General features: G+C 32.5%; 2 protein-coding genes across 2 annotated transcripts; both read right to left on the reverse strand.

The window, feature by feature from the left end:
- Nucleotides 1-3,950: 3,950 nt before the first annotated feature.
- On the reverse strand, nt 3,951-12,718 carry LOC140040969 (peptide-N(4)-(N-acetyl-beta-glucosaminyl)asparagine amidase-like). Its single transcript, XM_072087274.1, has 12 exons — nt 12,595-12,718; nt 12,092-12,206; nt 11,609-11,740; nt 10,957-11,116; nt 10,343-10,565; nt 9,820-9,941; nt 9,047-9,192; nt 7,754-7,864; nt 7,129-7,314; nt 6,243-6,431; nt 5,441-5,615; nt 3,951-4,964 (listed from the first exon to the last, which is right to left on the reverse strand). Exons 1-12 carry the CDS (start codon nt 12,708-12,710, stop codon nt 4,789-4,791), a joined length of 1,851 nt encoding a protein of 616 aa, XP_071943375.1. The 5' UTR covers nt 12,711-12,718; the 3' UTR covers nt 3,951-4,788.
- A 258-nt stretch (nt 12,719-12,976) lies between these two features.
- LOC140039891 (protoporphyrinogen oxidase-like) lies at nt 12,977-22,168 on the reverse strand. Its single transcript, XM_072085480.1, has 10 exons — nt 22,018-22,168; nt 21,414-21,545; nt 20,563-20,811; nt 20,012-20,168; nt 19,400-19,596; nt 17,874-17,946; nt 16,834-16,952; nt 15,723-15,836; nt 14,330-14,522; nt 12,977-13,907 (listed from the first exon to the last, which is right to left on the reverse strand). Exons 1-10 carry the CDS (start codon nt 22,129-22,131, stop codon nt 13,774-13,776), a joined length of 1,482 nt encoding a protein of 493 aa, XP_071941581.1. The 5' UTR covers nt 22,132-22,168; the 3' UTR covers nt 12,977-13,773.
- Between the last annotated feature and the right edge of the window lie 1,273 nt (nt 22,169-23,441).

Genomic DNA, 23,441 nt, shown 5'->3' on the forward strand with positions numbered 1-23,441 from the left:
AACCAATCAAATGACAAAGACATGCATAGGTGTGCTCTGTAGGCCTAATACAACAAATTGTATAAAACCTCATTTTTACAACATAATATTGTAGAGGAACTATTACTTACATTTAAAATGTCGCAGATGTCTTTCTTTTTTAATGTTGACTGAAAATATTCAGGCGAACCTTCTACTTGTGTTCCCGTCTGATGTGTTTTAGCCAAATATACCTTGGTCTCCTTCAACTAGTTTTATTCAACGTTATTTTCTATATAGGTGTATATCTTCTGCGATCAGTTGAATATGTGAAGGATATTTTCAGGTAATACGTCTGTTAAAAGATGTATTGCACAATGTCAGGTACCAAGTTCACTGCAATGTACATAGATATATAACGTTGTATTTGGATAACCAGGGTAATAGTACTGTAGTATTAAGAACTTTGCTCGTTTGCGAACATTTTAATTTATTAAGTAAATATAGGTAGACAAGCCGGTTTTTTTTCATCATATCATCTTAAGTAATAGTAGTAGTAATAGTAACCAGCTATGTCGAAAAATAAAAGGGTCGAAATGTGGTAATTTTTCGTAAAATTCCCTGTACTATAGTAAAGGAATTTTTTTCGAAAATGGCCAAAATATCTACTTTTTCAAATTCATTTATTATGCAATAATATTGCTATATATGCACATACATTGCGTTATCATCATCTTATAGAGTCATAGTAACCAGTTATGTCGAAAAATAAAAGGGTCGAAATTTGGTAATTTTTCGTAAAATTCCCTGTACTATAGTAAAGGGATTTTTTTCGAAAATGGCCAAAATATCGACTTTTTCAAATTCATTTATTATGCAATAATATTGCTATATATGATCATACATTGCATTATCATCATCTTATAGAGTCATAGTAACCAGTTATGTCGAAAAATAAAAGGGTCGAAATTTGGTAATTTTTCGTAAAATTCCCTGTACTATAGTAAAGGGATTTTTTTCGAAAATGGCCAAAATATCTACTTTTTCAAATTCATTTATTATGCAATTATATTGCTATATATGCACATACATTGCGTTATCATCATCTTATAGAGTCATAGTAACCAGTTATGTCGAAAAATAAAAGGGTCGAAATTTGGTAATTTTTCGAAAATTTCCCTATAGGCCTACAGGGATTTTTCCAAAAATGACCAAAATATCGACTTTTTAAAATTGAATTATTATGCAATAATATTGCTATATATGATCATACATTGCATTATCATCATCTTATAGAGTCATAGTAACCAGTTATGTCGAAAAATAAAAGGGTCGAAATTTGGTAATTTTTTGAAAAATTCCCTGTACTATAATAGTACAGGGATTTTTTCGAAAATGGCCAAAATATCGACTTTTTCAAATTCATTTATTATGCAATAATATTGCTATATATGCACATACATTGCGTTATCATCATCTTATAGAGTCATAGTAACCAGTTATGTCGAAAAATAAAAGGGTCGAAATTTGGTAATTTTTCGAAAATTTCCCTATAGGCCTACAGGGATTTTTCCAAAAATGACCAAAATATCGACTTTTTAAAATTCAATTATTATGCAATAATATTGCTATATATGATCATACATTGCATTATCATCATCTTATAGAGTCATAGTAACCAGTTATGTCGAAAAATAAAAGGGTCGAAATTTGGTAATTTTTCGTAAAATTCCTTGTAAAGAGATTTTTTTCGAAAATGGCCAAAATATCTACTTTTTCAAATTCATTTATTATGCAATAATATTGCTATATATGCACATACATTGCGTTATCATCATCTTATAGAGTCATAGTAACCAGTTATGTCGAAAAATAAAAGGGTCGAAATTTGGTAATTTTTCGAAAATTTCCCTATAGGCCTACAGGGATTTTTCCAAAAATGACCAAAATATCGACTTTTTAAAATTCAATTATTATGCAATAATATTGCTATATATGATCATACATTGCATTATCATCATCTTATAGAGTCATAGTAACCAGTTATGTCGAAAAATAAAAGGATCGAAATTTGGTAATTTTTCGAAAAATTCCCTGTACTATAATAGTACAGGGATTTTTTCGAAAATGGCCAAAATATCGACTTTTTCAAATTCATTTATTATGCAATAATATTGCTATATATGCACATACATTGCGTTATCATCATCTTATAGAGTCATAGTAACCAGTTATGTCGAAAAATAAAAGGGTCGAAATTTGGTAATTTTTCGTAAAATTCCCTGTACTATAGTAAAGGGATTTTTTTCGAAAATGGCCAAAATATCTACTTTTTCAAATTCATTTATTATGCAATAATATTGCTATATACGCACATACATTGCGTTATCATTATCTTATAGAGTCATAGTAACCAGTTATGTCGAAAAATAAAAGGGTCGAAATTTGGTAATTTTTCGTAAAATTCCCTGTACTATAGTAAAGGGATTTTTTTCGAAAATGGCCAAAATATCTACTTTTTCAAATTCATTTATTATGCAATTATATTGCTATATATGCACATACATTGCGTTATCATCATCTTATAGAGTCATAGTAACCAGTTATGTCGAAAAATAAAAGGGTCGAAATTTGGTAATTTTTCGAAAATTTCCCTATAGGCCTACAGGGATTTTTCCAAAAATGACCAAAATATCGACTTTTTAAAATTGAATTATTATGCAATAATATTGCTATATATGATCATACATTGCATTATCATCATCTTATAGAGTCATAGTAACCAGTTATGTCGAAAAATAAAAGGGTTGAAATTTGGTAATTTTTCGAAAATTTCCCTATAGGCCTACAGGGATTTTTCCAAAAATGACCAAAATATCGACTTTTTAAAATTCAATTATTATGCAATAATATTGCTATATATGATCATACATTGCATTATCATCATCTTATAGAGTCATAGTAACCAGTTATGTCGAAAAATAAAAGGATCGAAATTTGGTAATTTTTCGAAAAATTCCCTGTACTATAATAGTACAGGGATTTTTTCGAAAATGGCCAAAATATCGACTTTTTCAAATTCATTTATTATGCAATTATATTGCTATATATGCACATACATTGCGTTATCATCATCTTATAGAGTCATAGTAACCAGTTATGTCGAAAAATAAAAGGGTCGAAATTTGGTAATTTTTCGAAAATTTCCCTATAGGCCTACAGGGATTTTTCCAAAAATGACCAAAATATCGACTTTTTAAAATTGAATTATTATGCAATAATATTGCTATATATGATCATACATTGCATTATCATCATCTTATAGAGTCATAGTAACCAGTTATGTCGAAAAATAAAAGGGTTGAAATTTGGTAATTTTTCGAAAATTTCCCTATAGGCCTACAGGGATTTTTCCAAAAATGACCAAAATATCGACTTTTTAAAATTCAATTATTATGCAATAATATTGCTATATATGATCATACATTGCATTATCATCATCTTATAGAGTCATAGTAACCAGTTATGTCGAAAAATAAAAGGGTCGAAATTTGGTAATTTTTCGTAAAATTCCCTGTACTATAGTAAAGGGATTTTTTTCGAAAATGGCCAAAATATCTACTTTTTCAAATTCATTTATTATGCAATTATATTGCTATATATGCACATACATTGCGTTATCATCATCTTATAGAGTCATAGTAACCAGTTATGTCGAAAAATAAAAGGGTCGAAATTTGGTAATTTTTCGAAAATTTCCCTATAGGCCTACAGGGATTTTTCCAAAAATGACCAAAATATCGACTTTTTAAAATTGAATTATTATGCAATAATATTGCTATATATGCACATACATTGCGTTATCATTATCTTATAGAGTCATAGTAACCAGTTATGTCGAAAAATAAAAGGGTCGAAATTTGGTAATTTTTCGTAAAATTCCCTGTACTATAGTAAAGGGAATTATGTCCAAAAATAAAAGGACAATAATAACCAATTATGTCAAAAATATTAGTATAGTACACATATTAAATTATAGTTTTTCAATAATATATTAATTACAAGTTTTAATGAACACCTGCCGTTACTTCTACAAATTTACTATAACATAATATACCTACTATAAATGTTTCCACATATGAATCTATCTCAGATTTAAGCATAATTTATATAGATATCAATATTTTATACAATACATCATCAGACTGTAAATATATATATATATATAAACATCACAGCCACAGAATAAATTCTAAACCGGCCAGTGATATACTGAAATTTAATTAATTAATTTGAAACGATAAAGATGAGGAAATCTGTGAGAATGAGAAAAAGTCACCCCAACCGAGACTCGAACCGGGAACCTTCTGCTTGATATGCAGATATCTTTACCATTAGACCACTGGGGCTTTCATGGTATTGTTCAAACCCGATTGGATAGCGACTCTTTAATATTCTTGAGGTGGTATAAATTTATGTGTTATTCATTTTAATGTTGTGAAATGATTTTAATGTTTATATTGAATTTCTGAGATCTATACATGTTACAGAGAGGAATATTGTACTGATTTACCCATATAATTGTCAGAATAATATATTTAAATATTTTGGAAACACGCCGAACGCTTTGCAATTTTTAAAGTATTTTATATCAGCTTCTGCTTTTGCGGATTTTTTCGAAAGCCTTTCCAAGTTCCGTAAGTCCTTGATTGACAGCAAAGTGCTTCCGACAGTTGGAAAAGTTCTCAAAAAAATCTGTAAAAGCAGTAGCTGATACAAACTACCTAAAAAATTGATTTAAAGGTGAAAAAATAAATCATGATATAATTTCTATGCATTTTTAAGTGTAATCTTAACATCCCAAGGGTAGCTGTCCATATCATTTAGGCCCATCCTGAACAGCTGTGTGTGTTGCCATGCAACGTCACCTTTACCTCCGCTTAGCACGGCTTTTAACGTAACTACTCTAGCTCCATTTATTTCAGTGATTCGTGCAGACTGTCCATCTGAAATTTACGAATATCAAAATTGAAGATTTATTTTATATATTTATGTTTCTTGTATTGAATTGAAATATTTTATTTATACTGGGCGACCTCTTCAGTCAAAGACTGGTCTCCCAGAGGGTCGTTTATGATCAGTGACTGTGATGTACTAGTAAACCAGGGTAACTCCCTACTTGTCTTGAAAGATGTACTAGGGTCTTTAAAGTGTACATCAGGTGGATGTGTACACCGGGCATACAATTTAGAGTCATTATCCGAGAAGAAAAATTGTTCTACCACCAGAACCATGGAGCGAGGAAGCCTCAAACCCTTGCCGATGTTATGGCTACGTAATTACGGTTCCAATGTCTTAACCAATCGGCCACTCACTCACTTGATCTTTGTAACTGATTAGACATATTGAACTTCTAGATGAGATAGAATTAATATGGAATATTAAGCTTTATTGATAGTTAATTTTAAAAATATAAACCTACCTCCTTGAAGTAATACACAAGTTTCTCCATCACACAATGTCCAAACAATCCTGCCAGACTCAAATGTTGTACTAACCAGCTTAACATCAATGTGCTCTACCACTAACCCAGTGTTGGATACATCAAACCTCCAGCTAATGGCTGCTTCTGAAGGACCTCCTCGTGCTAGATACACCTGAAGTTAATAAAGTAGTATAGTACTGTCAGTGGGGTTGTATGTAGATATAGACAGATTAACTTTATTAGATGTAATTGTAAAAAAATAAAGCTCTGTCCTCACTATCAAACTGGTTTGACAATAAAAAGTGTGATGTGCCCAAGTATGGTAGTGATATTCCCAAATAGTGATATGAAATCATCATGTCCGTATATGGGCACATGACATTTTTTTGTCACATAAAGGTTTCTAGTGTAGACAGAGCTTAGTGAATTGTACTTGGAACGAAACATAATATATTTTTGGAAATGACGCTGGATTAAGATGCAAGTTATGAATTTCAATTCCTGTCGGATAAATAAAACAACTTGACGTCCAAATATATTTTTATATGGGGGGAAAAATCATTAAAAAAATTTAATTAAAAAAAATTCAAAAAATAGATTAAAAATAAATCAAAAATCCAAACAATCAAAGCTAAACCCAACAACAGCTGTGAATACTGCCACCACTAGTTCCGTGACAATCAACATAATTGTGAGAACTCATAAAAACATAACAAATCTCACAAAATGAAGATACTACCTAGTGCAAGTTTGTCTTGCTTGGAAACAGTATTTATAAACGTATGATAACGTTACCGACCTTCTTCCAATCATATTCTTCTTTTAAATTTATATTGCTCATTGTAAACACGCCACTCTCCCAGTCTTCAAGCTCAGTATTGCCATTGGATACACGTCTGTAGATGTTACTAGACGGCGAATATTGCACATGTAGTGTTTTACTCGTCTTTTCCATTTCTGTCGGTTCAAACGTGTGACCTGTGCTCTCCTAAGAGAAACAAATAAAGAGTTAACTGGTGTCTTGATATTTGGCATCAGACAGTGTGGCGGGCTGGGTGAGCAACATTGCACTGCACTGGATCCAGAAAATCCCGAAGGCAAACTTTGGGGACACACTGGGACGGTCGGTGTGAAAGGTACCAATAACACTCTGGAGTTGTTAGATCAAAAGGTCATCCTCACACGATCAATCATTGCTTTAGTTTTATTTCAATATACTTTTAAATATTTGTATAAAAATATATAGCGGGTCTAAAAAATAACAAGTAATATCAATGAAACATTATATGACTTAAAAATAATTATTAAATTAAAAATATTATCAATTAAAATGATTCTAATGATCGTCACTATGTAAACAAACAAAATAGAGGGTGGTATTTATTTTATAAACCCCGGTGTTGCTAGGTATGTATGAAAGTGGTATCTCCAGAGTTTTTTTTTTCTCTTGCCAATATAAAATAAAATAATATGAGTACATTTTCAACATTAAATTCTAAAATGTAAATTAATAAAATTATTACTGTACTATATAAAAATATTTCAGCATACTGGAGATATATTATTTAAAAACAGACATGAAATACCACAGGGATACAATCTTTCTTGACATCGCGAATGGTCACAACCCTGTGGTGTCTCCGGAGATCTCTGCATAGTTTTGGTGTGAAAGGGGTATTACTTACTGATATTGCGTTGGCAGCTCCCTGTGCACCCATTTCTCCTCTAGAACTTCGCCAGGCTACCGAGCCAGATACCCTACCCTGCTCTTCACCATCTTGGGCTTTTTTAGTCGCTAAAAACTCTGCAAGTTCCAATGAAAACCTCTTTTTAAGAATTTCTTTTCTAAATGATGATATATTACGTTGCCTCTAAAAACAAAAGGAATTTGATGTAAAATTGAAGAAACACCAACAATTTTAAATTGCATTTAAAACAGCATATCATTTAACTGACATAATTATGCACATATTATGAGAACACTTACATGTGTACTTAGCATAAGATACAGTTATGTCAGAGTAGGAAAAACATCTGACTTATTATCTTAGCTCCACACAGCAAACCTATTTCGAAGTAGTTATTCAATCATTACATAGTTACTACCCTCTATCTAAAGCTCTGTCCACACTATCTAACTAGTTTGACAAAATGTGATGTACCTAAATATGGTAGTGATATGCTTAAATATGGTAGTGACTTGACATCACCATGTCCATATATGGGCACATTACATTTTTTGTCACATAAAGTTTGATAGTGTAGACAGAGCTTAATAGAGATCACAGTGAGGAGGAGCAATACACATACCGTATTGTTGAGCTTTTCTAATCTGTCCATCAGCACTTCTTGACGGCACTGAGTACGTCGCGTCAAAACTTCTCCGTGTTTAGAAGAATAACGCCATGTCACATCTACCACCTGAAATTATTAAAATGTATTTTAATGTGTATACATAGAAATTAGCATACGAGACAATATATCAATTTTTCAAGGTTTGTAAGTCAATAGAGAGAAATGGCGAACCGACGTCTAAAATCCGAGTGGGTATAAAATCATAACAAACCGTTGAGGGCGACACATTTCCTATGTTTATACACGTGAATCATGGCGTTGTCTAACCAATGTTGTTGCTGTAACGCTCATAATTCTTGTTGTATTTGTGTATTTACACAATAAAACAATGAAATATGTATAAAAATCATCCATCATTCACAATCATAATCCTAAAAATATCTCATATCTGTAGGTCTACATTAGACTAGGCCTATAGTATTATAGTAGAATGGTGTTATCAAGTATTCATTACTGGCGGTAGCCCCCCTGCAGGAAGCATCACTAGCCACATAACAAAATGGCAGTTGTCAAGCTGAAACTAATGCTAGGCCTACATCTACTAGAGAGGCTCTATTTAGTCTTACTACCTAGCTAGGAGACGCCTAGCAGCACCCTAGCTAAAGTAGTAGTAGTGAGTACAGTATGCAATAACGAATTTCCAATATTATTATTATTATAATAACCGATAATCCGTGCTAGGCTCGACAGCATACAGGCCAACTATCTAGGGCCTAGAGCTGGGTACAGTATATAACAAAAACGCGTCTTAATTCAATCCAAATTAAAATAAAATATGTTAAGATTTGCCCATATAACATTAAAATTGTTAAGGGTGTTGCCAAAAAAAAAAGATACTGCTATTATGTGTGTTTTAAACGTTCTTTTCTACCTTCCTTTTTAACTCAACCCATCGGAATTTCCCATACAAACACATGTGGCGAAATGGTTTGTTTACAATCTATACCCACTCGGTGAAATTTGAGTGACGTCATCGCGGTTCGCCATTTCTCTCTATTGAATGGGTGAATGGTTACGAAAACAAGCAGTCAAAACTTTTTTCGTCAGTACACACGTGTTTTTTATTTTATTTTAAAGATGTATTGTCCTCCAAAAACATGAAAAATGAAGATTAATTAAAGCATAAAACATATTAGGTATAGATGTAGCACCTCTTTTTAATATGGTTTTGTTTTTTAGAAATAATAGGTTAAAAACATACATAGAAACACTTAACAAATATAAATCTTGTTTACCAAGACTACCTACTTCTTCACAAGAAAATGCAATAATGTAGGTCAATTTCTTGCCCCATCCATTTTCATAAAGCAACGGTTTATCACAAGTGTTTTCACATGCGTCACAATGCAACCAACGCTTCTGAGAATTTGAATAAACCTCCGTCCACACATGGTCTATTGATGAGAGATATAGTAGTTACACACAAATGTTTTGTAGAAAATAAAACACAAAATTGGCGGGTGTGTTGTGTAAATATTGCTCTATATTTAGTGCATTGTACGGTGTATGCATTTGAATAAACCTCTGTCCACACATGGTCTATTGATAAAAGACATACACACAAATGTTGTGCATTGTACGGTGTATGCATTTGAATAAACCTCTGTCCACACATGGTCTATTGATAAAAGACATACACACAAATGTTGTGCATTGTACGGTGTATGCATTTGAATAAACCTCTGTCCACACATGGTCTATTGATAAAAGACATACACACAAATGTTGTGCATTGTTCGGTGTATGTACAAAATTGCTTTATAATTAACTATTTCTGCATTATACCCCATAGCTTTTGGAGGCGTGTTTTAAAAACTATGTCTTTTATTTATTAACATCTTTGATTGGCTGATTTGTTTTATTATGTAATTTTGTGACTGATATATGCTACATCCTTTGTTACCATTCTCTTCACCTCATGATGAGCTATGCCTGAAACATGTCGTATTAATAAATTTATATTGAGGCAGTTTTAACTTGTTTTATTTTTATAAAATGATTGTATAGATATAAATAATAACCTGTCCAGTCAAGAACATATCTTGCTTCAAAGCCAGCAGCTCTACAACACAGGGTGAAACAATTTGCCCATTCACCACAGCGACCAGTCCGTGTCTCTAACAACTTGCCTGGGTCATTATACCTGCATAGTAAAGACATGAAATTATAGGTATTAACTATATGGATTAACCTAGTAAACTATAGGTATTACCCTAGTTAACTATGTATTAACCTAATAGACTATTGGTATTAACCCAGTTAACTATAGGTACTAAACAATGTAAATAAACCTTTAATATTTTTGTTTTATATATTTAGGCAAATTGCCAAGGATAACCAACCATAAGCGAATTCATTCACTATCCTTCTTAAAAGTGGCAATCCTGTTCACAAGACAAACATATACACAAGATGCTCTACATAAACAAAGTCTTTGGGAGTGGAGTTGTAATTTGTCATTAGAAAATCCTGACATATGACAGGACTTGAACCCAGGACCCTTGGATTGGTAGCCAAGCATCATAACCACTTAGAGTTGTTTACCTTGGAAAACGTGTAGTAAGAGAGCATACTGTACACCTATACGCCTCTACAGTTTGGGCACCCCATCGCAGGTCATCAGCTGTTGGTACCTGCGTACCAGAGGCTTGCGTACGTGCCTGACAATGCCGACATGGTGGCGAATCCATCCAGCTAAAAAATCGACTTTTAAACCATTTTAGCAATTCTAGGAGAAGGTAATCTTGAAAATCATATGGTTTGTCATCTGCAAAAAAAAAAAAGTTGTAGGAATTGAATTAAAGTAGATTGAAACAAGTAGTAGTACTGTAGTAGTATTTTATAAAGCTCTGACAGTTTGACAAAAAAAATTGTGATGTGCACAAATATGTTGGTTATGTGCCCAAATATGGTAGTGATATGACATCATCATGTCCATATGAGCAAATCACTTTTTTTTTTGTCACATAAAGTTTGATAGTGTAGACAAAGCTTTAGAATAAATATTTTGTATCCGAATGTTTGTTTAAATTCATTTAAATGAGTGGAAAATAAATAAAACAAAACCTGATTTTGTTTGTCTATGTTGAGCAGGGGCATGTATTTATTGCTACTTTCATATATACATTACTGTATTAATAATATTTTCAAGTCCTTACTTGTAGATTCTTGGTTTCTTTGCAATTTTCTTTGGGCTTTCTGTTTAAGTTCATGGAGGGGCATCACCTGACATGCTTTTTGTTGTAAGGAAACTTCTTCATATAACATCACATGATCAAATGAAACTTGGATCTTCCTTAAAAATGCTTGCTCCTCTGACTAAAACAAATAAACACTTAAAACTTTAGCTTTAGACACAGTTAGAAAATAAAATATAAACAGAAATAATATAACGTTGGACTTGATGCAAGGTATTATGCACTTGTCAATTGTATGACCCACTATACAACCTACAAGAGAGGTACGTCATTTGTCCGATCTGCGTCATGTATACCATGATGCACCCCTGTTTCACAAAATTGACCTTTACGTGACAATGACGCACCAAGATTTTCGAGAGAACAAAGAGGAACCATGACTGTGTCCTTTTGTCGTAAAGTGACATTGACTCTCTGTTGTCTATTGAGGTGACGTACTATTTAGGTTTTTTAACGCACCACTGTGACATTAATTATTTGTAAATGACGCACCCGTGACACACCTCTCCCAGGGATCGTACAGTGCATCATACAATTGACAAATGCATTAACAAAGGGGCTAGATACAAAAGCATAACATATAAATCAAAACAATGAATTACTAATGACTTACTGGTGATGGTTTACTAATTCCTCTGAGAGCATGTTGTGATAGAACCTTCAAACGGGCACTAGCTAGAGATGATTGGATTTCACAAACAACTGATAAAGAATTAGTGTCTGGGAATCGAAGAAATTCATCATCCTGTGAATACAGTATACAGATAACAATTAGTAGTGGCCCAAAGCTTTGTCTAAACTATCAAAAAAAAGTGTTTGACAAAAAAAGTGTGATTGCCTAAATATGGTAGTGATTTGCCAAAATATGGTAGTGATTGATATCATCATGTCCATGTGCACATCACATAAAGCTTGATAATGATAGTGTAGACAGAGAGCTTTACTTTATATGGAAATAAGTAGTGCTGCAGTTTACAACAAAACATAAATTTACCCATATTTATCCTAACATTTACAAATTTATATTGATTTCGCCATGCAAACCTTCAAACAATATTTACCAATTCAGTACTATATTTGAAGGTGTTTTACTTACTTCTTCAAATCCCATCAAAAGTAGACACTCAACGGCACCAATAGATGGTAACAGACGGTCATTAAAAGCTTTATTTACTAAAGGAATGCTACAATATTTTGGAACTTTTGGATATCTGAAAAACAAAAATGCCTTAAATTATTTGTCAGTAATATTATAAATAACATTGTCATTCAAGTGACATTATTATTGTTGATTGTTGTTTCTCATTATTGAACAATCACTATTTTGTGATGCCAAACAATTTTTACAGATGTAAGAGAGTAATAATGTAGGCCTAGGCAGGCTAGGGCCTAGTTTATTGATATTTTATTAGGCTAAATAAAAATTTAACAAATTAGGCCTAGCTATGCTAGGCCTAGGCCTAGTAGACCATTGTTGTACTGCACTGCTGCTGTTATTAGAGTGTCTGTCTGGCTCGCGTAGTCCTCTCTCTAGCTAGCTAGCCTAGCGTTTTTCAAACAGCAGCAGTAGGCCTAGCACTATTTATTTAAAAATCTTACCGTATTAGATTATTCGCAAAGCGAAGTAATAAATTCGAAACATCTAAAAATACAGGTGTTTCATTTTTAAGAAGTTGTTGAACGTTTTCGCTTACGACGACGACAGCGTTCGCCATTTTTGTTATTCTGCTGTAGTGGTCACGTGATAATGCTTCTTAGCACGACAGCGCCCTCATTTTTTCCTTTTTAAGTCAATAAAAAAACACTCTTTTTTTAATAAACATTAAAAATAACATTTCGCAATAATGTGATTTAAAATGATGCTGTTCTGAAGTCTGGCTTTTTCAAATCATTGAAAATTTATTTCTTGTCAGGGAGGACATGATTTAACATTTATTTTTATTTACTGACTGAAGCATCAAAATACCAATTACAAATTAAATTTATTTATAGTGGAAAATTACTTCCATTTATTGTCATTTGCATATAAAATATACATAGAAATTCTGTTTGCTCTGAGATATACAAAAACAGATAAATGAAAAACTAACAAAAACAATTACAAAGTGTCTCATCACTCTCGTATACCGTACTGACAAGCATTCAGTGCCCGAATGGCAGCTGGATAAAAGCTGTTACGAAACCTGTACGAGAGATGATGGACCGGTAACGTCTAGCGCTATGTTACACCTCAAATACATTATGCATGATGGGATGGGAGTAGAATCTTAAATAGAATTCAATATAGAATGTGGAATTCTTAGAATTCTTTAGTAAATATATTGTCGTTCAAATTATCTCTGAATACAAAATTTAAAAAAAAAAATTTTTATTTATACAACCAAAATATATAGAAACCTAACTGTTAAATTATAGAAACAGTGCTCGTATTCGGAACTTTCGCGTCGAGCATAGCTCATTAGCGAAAGTTTCATATTTTTTAGTTTTATGAAAAAATATCTCTGGCGGGATTTGAACCTGCAACCTCTCGCAACGCTTACAGGGCGAGTATCATACCACTAGACCACAGAGCCATATATGGTATCATCACAGATTTTCACCCACCTGATACATTCTCTCATACAACAAATGCCCTCATAATCAGTGGAGGCCTAACTAGTCATAACAAATTCCAAATTTAATACGCAACAGGTTTTTAAATAATAATATTGTAAATATTTCTAAATCTATTGTGTTTAGAAACCTAAATGATTTGTTGTACATAAAATGATTCTGTTTTTAAATAGATTGTATAATTTGATTGACTGCGTTGCGTGAATTGTTTATACAATCATTAACACTGACTCCATAGTAAGATGATCCTAGCAATGATAGTGGTAATCTCTCATCTATTATGTGCGACTCAAGATTTTCTGGAATAAAAAATATTTATGTATTTACAAATATTTATTTGAAAGATTATATAGAATAAAATATCAAAAACAAGAGGATAATAAAATTGTGTTTTATACGCCACCATATATTTATCATTATTATTTTAAAATATAATTTGATGACAAAAAAAATTGACGTTTCTGAGCCATCATGGAACCATGATATATGAATAGTTAAATAATTAAATAATTTACAAGGTCAATCGGTGATCTCAATTTACATCATCGCGATAGCTTCGCACCTATGGAACTTTTTTTGTTCGGATTTACCTTTTAAATATGGCGCCATCTGGAGTTTTTAAAGTAACTTATTATAACAAGAGTACTATTCCATAATCAATTCAAAGTATTTTTAAAATTAAATAATTATCAATTATTGTTTTTTATAATATTTTTCTTACCCAAAACTTTAAAATGACCTGGTTTGTAAGTTGGGATACATTTCTGATGAATTTTTACTGCAGTATTTATTAGTTCATCAACGATACCAAGATGGTCTTTGATATTGTCCTTAGCAACTGTCAATAAATGGTCGTTATCTACCGAGGTTACACTCCCAAAATGCTCCTGGAACCAGCTTCCACCCATCATACACTGAAAAATAAAAGTACATTTTTTATAATAGGATTAAAACGACGAAGTATAAATGCTTCAGTTTGTGTAACCAGCTGATTATTACATAATATAATGTGTGAGGTTTTACTGTATTAAATACTGTACTCGCTTGGTTGATTGAATATCACAGTTGTTTATTCAGTAATACGGTATATTACACGATAAAGCAATAATATTAAGAAACAGGAACGAAGTGATGCTGTAAAGGCCAATTTACACAGACGAGCGGTAACGGTACGCGGTAATTGTAAGCGAAAAACCGCGTGGCTTTTCCCATTTACACAGCGCGCGGAGTTCGCAAACGGAGTGGTGGAAAGTAGGCGAGTGTAGGCCTCGAGGCTAATGCATGTTACAGTCACTGCTGGCCTGGATGTGACTGACTGTCAGTAGGCCTAGCACACACAGATCTAAGTTTTAGAGGGATTTGTTGCCTAATAACGTACTAAAATGTATATTTTCTTTTCACTATCCATATAAAAACAATTATTCAGTTTCAGTTTCAGTTTTACGGCACTCGTATTTATTGTCGTCTTTGACTCGACGGACGCAAAAAAAAAGTTGTTGATAGATGACGTCATTTCAATCATATCGTTGGTTGGCCAGAATTCATAATTACCGCGCGGTAATTTCACAAAATTGAATCTGTTTCGATCCTGAGCAGACTTCCGCTCAACCGCTCGTTCGCTCCGCGTTCTGTGTAAATGGTCACAAGAAATAACATAGATTCTATTTTTGCGTTTTCCGCTCAACTTTACCGCTTACCGTTACCGCTCGTCTGTGTAAATTGGCCTTTTGTGAGGCATGGCTGTAGATGTGCTTTGTGTCTGGCCTCTTCTTATACTTGGGGGTATAATCGGCTTCTGTTCATTAGCATATGTAATTACATCATCTCTGGGCTTAACTATTGGGCCTAAGTTTGTCCTGGAGGCACCTTTTGAATGTGTGTATGAGGCTTATAGTTCCATTTGCATTTTTCTATTTCGTTTGTGTGACAGAACAATTTATTTAATATGTGGTCAAGATAAATACAAAACAATAATTTGAGTTGCAAATAAAACCATAAGGTAAAAACCAGAAGACAATTTTTCTTGTCCTGTTAGACCTTATATTTGATAAAAAATACAGATAAACGATAACTATATGTTGTTTAAAAATTTAAAATTTAACAACCATACTCACTGTTAATCTGGTTGATGGTGAATCTTGACTATCATTACTTGGAAATGTACATGAATCAAATATTACACCTAGAAGTTTACTTTGTTGATTTGATGGAATAAGATAACCAAAGCCCTAAATAAACAGAAGAAAATGTAGTATAATATATATATAAGAATAATCCATTGTTGGATACAAGATCTTGTAATAATTTACCATAACAGATACAGTAACTTAGTATCTACATGAACATTCTAGAATAAGATGTTTTGATTTAAGAAACCATGTATAAGTAATAAGAACAATCAGGAACATTCCAGAAGTGCTATTAATAGAAACTGTAATCCCATAGAATAAGAAGTATAAAGAATGATCTAGAAGGTTATGAACATATTGTATATAAGGGAAAGTATGACAATTGTAAGGAGGGAGAAGGATTTTTGATTTAAGCATTTATTTTGAAGAAGGTTGGATATTAGATTGTAAAAGTTATCAGGAAGCTTGTTTTTAAAGTGCTTACTGGATTGAAATGATTGAAATTAAAGCTTTGTTTTTGAGTTATTTTACAACTTGTATGTTTTTAACTGTTGTTATTTTTATTGTAATTTCAACCTTGGAAGGCAAATTTCATTTACTGTGTATTTGACAATAAATTTTAACTTGAACTTGAACTTGAACTTGAACTTTGTAGATTTTGTGTGTATACTTTTATGTCACAAGGGAGTTCCTAAAGTATTTTCAACCGCTCGGAAACATACGTAACTAAGAGGAGTTTGTGACAGATCAAATAAGATCGAAACAGTACTACTACTATTAATGTCTTAATTTGATATTACACTCCTCTACATACTGTTATATACCTATAGTATGTCGTTTTGTAGAGCACTCTTCAGTTCGAAACGGTGCATTTTTGTTGTGAATACTATATTAGCATTTTGCAAAGCACGCTAGTTGAGTTTGTGCACTCTTTGTGTTCATAATTAGTGTACTATGTCCCACATAATTGGCTCAGCCTATATTGTGCCAGTTCTGTGGTATATACCATTTCGTAACCTGAGCTGCACTGACGAGAACTGCAGATTGGATATATACAGCATATGTATGTTTTTAGTTTAAGGCAAAACTGACATACCTGTTGCTTTAGTATATTTCCGTTATATTGCAAATTAACAACAGCAACATCAACTGCATCCATCGAAGACAGCGCATCTCTAAAGGTAGAATTATGCTTCGATAAAACGGACGTAAGAGCTGAAATTGAAAAAAGGACACTGTGTAAAACTGAATCAATATGCTATGTACAAAATTCTGCCGCATGAATACAAGACTATGAAAGAAAATAATCCTACCACTTAAATTGTTGTGGTCTTAAGCAAGCATTGTCTACATTATCAACAAAATTGTGATGTGCCAAAATATGGTAGTGATATGCCCAAATATGGTAGTGATATGACATCATCATATATGGGCACATTACATTTTTTATCACATAAAGTTTAGACAGAGCTTAAATGCAATTGTCAAGAATATTTATTAATTTCTTTTATATATGGGCTCAGGTTTTAACAGTATTTTAAACAAGTTAAAGAGTAAGATGATACACAGAAAGCTGCAACATATCAGAACCGAATTCGAGCCTTAATTAATGATGATTTTTTTTTTACAGATTTATGAAAAGGAATACTGTAGATGTTTACAATGTTAAATTATTATATTTCATTAAAACATTTTGATTAGCAATAACCACTGATCAATGAATTTGAGACATGTAGTGACCTAAACTTATGTTCTATTAAAGAAGTAAAGCCTTATATTAATTTTTATATACATATTGACATTTATTTTATGAATTATTAATTAGTTCCTTTTTAACATTTGTTTGCTACGTAATAATATAAAATGGTCATTTTGAAAATTAAAGTCTTTCTATCTCTCTCACCATACATTTGTCTTTATTTCTTCATTCCGGTGAAAACGCGTAAATGACCATGCAGAGTCACTAAAGATATTCGTGATTTTGGCATTCATATCAACAAGGTGGTATTGTGTAAAATGTGGCTACGCTACACTGGCTAAAATACTCCCTGCATTTATAGGCCTCGTATTATAATAAGAAACAGTCTATTATTTACCCTTTAATCTCTAAATGGTATCATTTACCTTGTTATTTACCTTGTGAGGGTATTGCACTCAATACATGATCAGCTTCAATGCAATTTCCTGAACTTGTTGAAACATTAGCAACCTTAAAGGAATGTAAACATACTTACATTTTCTACAAATACAGTTTTTTTTAAATCTTAAAATTTGGATGAACACATACGATACGATAAAACTTTATTGTCACAACGGCAAAAATATACTGCTATGAGATATGGTTCCTTAGGTACACTCAAGTTAGTTTGAATATAACATAAACTAAAACTAAAGACTAAAATAAATAATAAACAGAGAAATGTAACAGAAACATGAGTAATAAGCGGACTAGCGTTTGAAATCTCTATTGAACAACCTGATAGCTGATGGAATATATGTGTTTCTAAATCTATTTGTTTTGACATGGCAGCCTTTAGAGAAATGCATAATTAAAATACAATGTTATAAACGTAGATCTTGCGTACACCAGCAGTGAAGTCAACTGATGCTAACGCCCGTATTCTTAAACCGGACTAGTTGTAGTTTGAAGTTTGACTTGAAAAAGTCGTAGTTCGAGCTATTACTTCAAATTCGATTAAAAAACGAAGTAGTCGAAGTTTGCAGTTCGACTTAATGAAGTCGAGCTTTTAGTCGAGTTGCACACGTCTGGGTAACAAAGGCTATACATTGGCCAATGACAAGAGAGTATTTGAGGAGCAGACGAAATTTTGCGCATTGATATCACTTTCCATTTTCTTACAACACTTTTTACGCATCAGGACTATATTATACATGAAAAGTAATTTCAATCGTTAATTATTAGAACAAGATCAGTATCAATTTAACAGTGAAGTACTTTTGATTAACAACAAACAAAATATTCAAAATATATTCAGGAACCATGGCGGTACGGTAACTTTTATATTTTCTAGGCCCCCAACAAAGTATGATCGCGACGAACCACGCACTTCTTCGCGTGACAAGAAAGCGCTAGGCCCCCTAAACATTCCATCGCGTGGTGAATTTCCGCATCTGTCATTGTCGCTATGGCGTGACGTTGTTCAAGTCGGACTTGCGCGAAGAAAATAATGTAATTTGTATACGGTTGTAAATAAAGATTATTTTCATTATTATAACTTATACCAATGTATACTTAATATAAAAATAGATATTTCATTTTTCAATATCTGGCCAATATAACAACTCAATGACTGTTACGTTTTTCATAAACATCGTTTAAAAACCATTTAGTCGACCATTTAGCCTGCCCCCTCCAGGATTAAAATAATCGATCAAAATTCGTCTCGATTTAGTCGAGGTTGGCCTGAATTAGTCAGCGATTTAGTTGAAGTTCGGTTTATGAATTAAAATGACGTCATTTTACAAGTTTTAGCTCGAACTACGACTAAAGTCCAGTTTAAGAATACGGGCGTCAGTATCCATCAATGACGACTATGTGAATTTAGAAGAAGATGGCTACAAGAACAGCAACAGTAAAGATGGTTTTGTATATATATAATTTTTTAAGAACAAATTTATTGTTATTATATGGCTAGCTTTACCTTTTTACCTGCATCTGTTTCCTTGAAATCAATGGATGTACATGCTGTAGACTTTATCACACTAACTCCTGCATCGATTAAAGTTTCATATATTTTGTCGGGTAGCTTTTGAAGCCCTCCCTCTAATGACCACATTGTCCAACGCTCATTTGTGGATCTCTCAATCAGGTGGTTTGATTGGACGTCTAAACTACTCTCTACAATAGATTGAAAAATGATCAATAATAATTAATAAATGAAAACACTCAGAAAATGAGTGAAGTACTTTTGAAAATATTGCCACAGAGAGTGCATATTGATATTTTGGCCAATGTTAAAAGAATAGAATTTTCCTTTTATTGTTATTTGTGAAGCTATTAATGAACCGATTTTTATGAATTTCAATAGGCATGTTCTGTAAGTATATACTTATTTACAGAATGATAACTTGAAAATTGTAGGCACTATCGGGCTAACAAATGCATTAAATGGAAAGAATATTTTCATGAAATAAATTACTAATAGAGAGATTGTAAATGCATGGCAAAGACATTCATTGCCTTTTTTTTTTTGGATGTGGTAAACGAAAAGCGAAGGTGGTAAATATAAAAAATAAACATAAAATAAAATTACCTTGTTTAGCTTTGGAAGGACTTAGATTAGCAAGAACAACCGAGCCACGGGACTGTTCCGCATCAAATAACATTGGAAAACATGACCTGACACTAAGTTTACGGCAATCTGCTGCGAATACGCCAATACATAAAGCATCAACTAGATAATCTGCAATCTTAACAATACAAAAATATTTCGATTTATAAATGAAACTGTAAAGGCCTCTAAGTCTAAAAAAGAAAGAAAAAACCCCTTCCCAAATACCACCACGGTATTTGGGGGTGGACATCTGCCATTTCTTGATTTAAACAGGGGAACAGACTAATTGTCTAATTTCATTCTATCAAGTGGTTTGATAGTTCTTTTAGGGCACATTCTTTTTGAAACCCATGCTTTAAAGTACAATACTAATCTTTAGCTCTGTCTGTTTGACAAAAAAAAGTTTGATTTGCCCATATATGGTAGTAATATGCTTAAATATGGTGACAATATGACATCATGTCCATACATAGGCACATCACATTTTTTGGTCACACAAAGTTTGATAGTGTGGACAGAGCTTTACTTACATCATTTGAAAATCTTCGACTAACAAACGAATGTATACTTTCATCTTCTTTTAAAGATTTTTTCTTGAATATTTCTTTTATGAAAGTGGTGATAAGACGTTGACTAAAGAGTGGTTGTTTCTTGAAAAGCGCCCCCAGATTGTTAGGTAGAGTATGAAGTTGTCCGTTGGCGTAGATGAATCGGTTTTGCGAACCAGGATGTGTCTGCAACACTGGTAAAACCTTATCAGATAAACCAAGATCATTTACCTGAATAAAACCAGGATGTTATAAACTATTAATTTAATTAAAGTGAATAAAAATGCAGTTTTGTAATTACAACTCCCTAGTGCAACCATTTAACCAAATAATAATGAACATCAATATACAGTATTATATAACACCTATATAAATTCCTGTCATTTGATTGGACGAATGTGGGTCACATGGCGTGCAATAGTACGCACTATTCAACGATCGTTAAATAGTACTTTTTGAAACATTTTTGTGTACGAAAAAAAAACGTCTAGATGTTATATAAAACAAATAATGAATGTTTTGTATTCGTGTAATGGTACAAATAATGGCACTTGGTGAATGATGAAAGGTTATATCAACTCGGCTTTGCCTCGTTGATATAACCTTTCATCATTCATCTCGTGCCATTATTTGTACCATTGCACTCATAAACATTCATTATTTGTATACTATTTTTAAAATTAATAAAAAGAGATAAATATACCATACACGAATCCTGTATAGATACAGGTATGTAAATCTTAACCTGCTGTGGAGTCAATAAAACAATTAAAAGAGTAATTTCTTTAGCAAAAGACATAAAAAATAAAATGAAAACATGACTGAAAGATTACCAAATCAAGTGACGCCCTCCCAACTCCAAAAGGTCGTAGACTCCTTGGTCCATGCTCAAATATCGCTCCATTGTTCAGCTGAGTAGATTCAATCCAGCCACCAATCCGTGGACTGTTTTCCAAGACCGTAACCTTTAAAACAAATTAAAATTTATATCGGCAGGCCTAGCGATGATTTTCGCGAAGCTAAGCTGGCGATGTATTTCCGAAGGGTGCTCAGTATTAATTTATTAAAAATAGTTTTAAATAAAAAATTATCGATTTTTTACAATTTTATGATTGCAGAATGTTGTAGACAACTCGTGAGTAGGTTGGATGAAGATTTTGAGTAATTTTAAGGGGTGGGTACGAAACTGCATTAGCGCTCAATAATGGTTTGAACAAAATACTACTTTTTCACATTATAAAAGTAATTTAACTATTTTTTTCAAGGAATAAAATAGCGCCCTCATACTGTGCGATTACGTTTCAATGTTGGTTTTGGTACGACTTGACCATTTATTGACAAACACCCTCCAAGTGTCACTTTCCTCCCTGCGAGACAACAGAAATTCTGGCCAGGTACGACGCTAGCATTTGGGGTACGAGTTTGCAATGCCCTTACCTTATTTAAACACCTTTGGTGTTTCAATCCATTTAACGACATCTGCAAGTAATAAGCAGCAGACAACCCACTTATTCCGCCACCAAGAACGACAAAATTTCGTACTTTCTCCATGACTTTTTCGGACGCGAAGACGACGAACACACGGCAAACACGGGAAAACCGCCTGATAACTTATATGGCGCGCTATATATGCATAAATTTAAGTATAGAGCTCAATAACAGACGGACACATTTATAATAAATTCTATTTTGTGCTCTTTTTTTTTATTCAGAAAAAACATTATACTGTATTTTATACAGCAACAAAAATTAGAATAAAAAGTGATCAATTTATGCTAAAACTATAATGTAATCTAGGCCTATACAGGTACTTCTTTGGTTACGAATCAATATGCATTCTCTGCTTGGAAAGAATAAATATTAATAGTTTACTATGTGTCATTGAGGTATACATTATACTATAGGGACCAGATTGCACTAAAAATTGCACTTGAAATTTACAAATTCAGCAACAAAAGCTAAAGTATCTGGCTACAATTAGGTATGGTCACTATGTTACAGACCTCTCAACTTTCCCGATAATCTCCATCAAAGATACTTAATACATTGCAGATGCAGAAATGAAAAAAAAAAATATATCTTGATTTTATAATTTTCTATAGAGGGAATTACTATTATTTAGCATATTTTGATTGTTTTAATAGCGCCCTCTATGGTTTGATGTATTTTTCAAAATGTGATAGCACCCTCTATAGTTTCGACATGCTTTTATCCCCCAAATACTGTACTTCATCTTTCCAAGTAGGAAAGCATGGATGGGAGTGGCATTTTATTATAAAACTCTCTTGTAACATGATTTAATATTTTTCAAAGATTTTCATTGTTAATTTGTAAGGCACGTTACAGTGATTGGAACAACAATTATGCATAAGGAAATACAAAAATATTCTATTACCAATCTTTTTTCTGAGAAATTTCCTGAAATTGTTTCACCAAAGATTAAAAAGAAAAATGGATAATAGTAAGACTTCACACAAAAATATAAATATTGCTTTCTTCCTTTTGTTACCACAGCGGAAATGAGGTAAAAAAATAAATTAAACGAAAAAGAAACAAATTACACGATCCGTCAAAATACGTTTTCATAACAGCAAGATTGCACAAAAATATAAATATTGCTTTCTTCCTTTTGTTACCACAGCGGATATGAGGTAAAAAAAAAACAAATTAAACAAAAAATGAAACAAATTTCAAGATATGTCCGTCAAAGTACGCAAGATTGCTCAGAAAAAAATATTTCTTTCTTCCTTTTGTTACCACAGCGGAAGCGGATATGAGATAAAAAACAAATTAAACGAAAAATGTATCATATTACAACCAAAATAAGTATTATATTTAAGAAATATCAGGAAAAGAACAAT

The sequence above is a fragment of the Antedon mediterranea genome, chromosome 2 (assembly GCF_964355755.1).
Source record: "Antedon mediterranea chromosome 2, ecAntMedi1.1, whole genome shotgun sequence".
Taxonomy (NCBI): Eukaryota; Metazoa; Echinodermata; class Crinoidea; order Comatulida; family Antedonidae; genus Antedon; species Antedon mediterranea.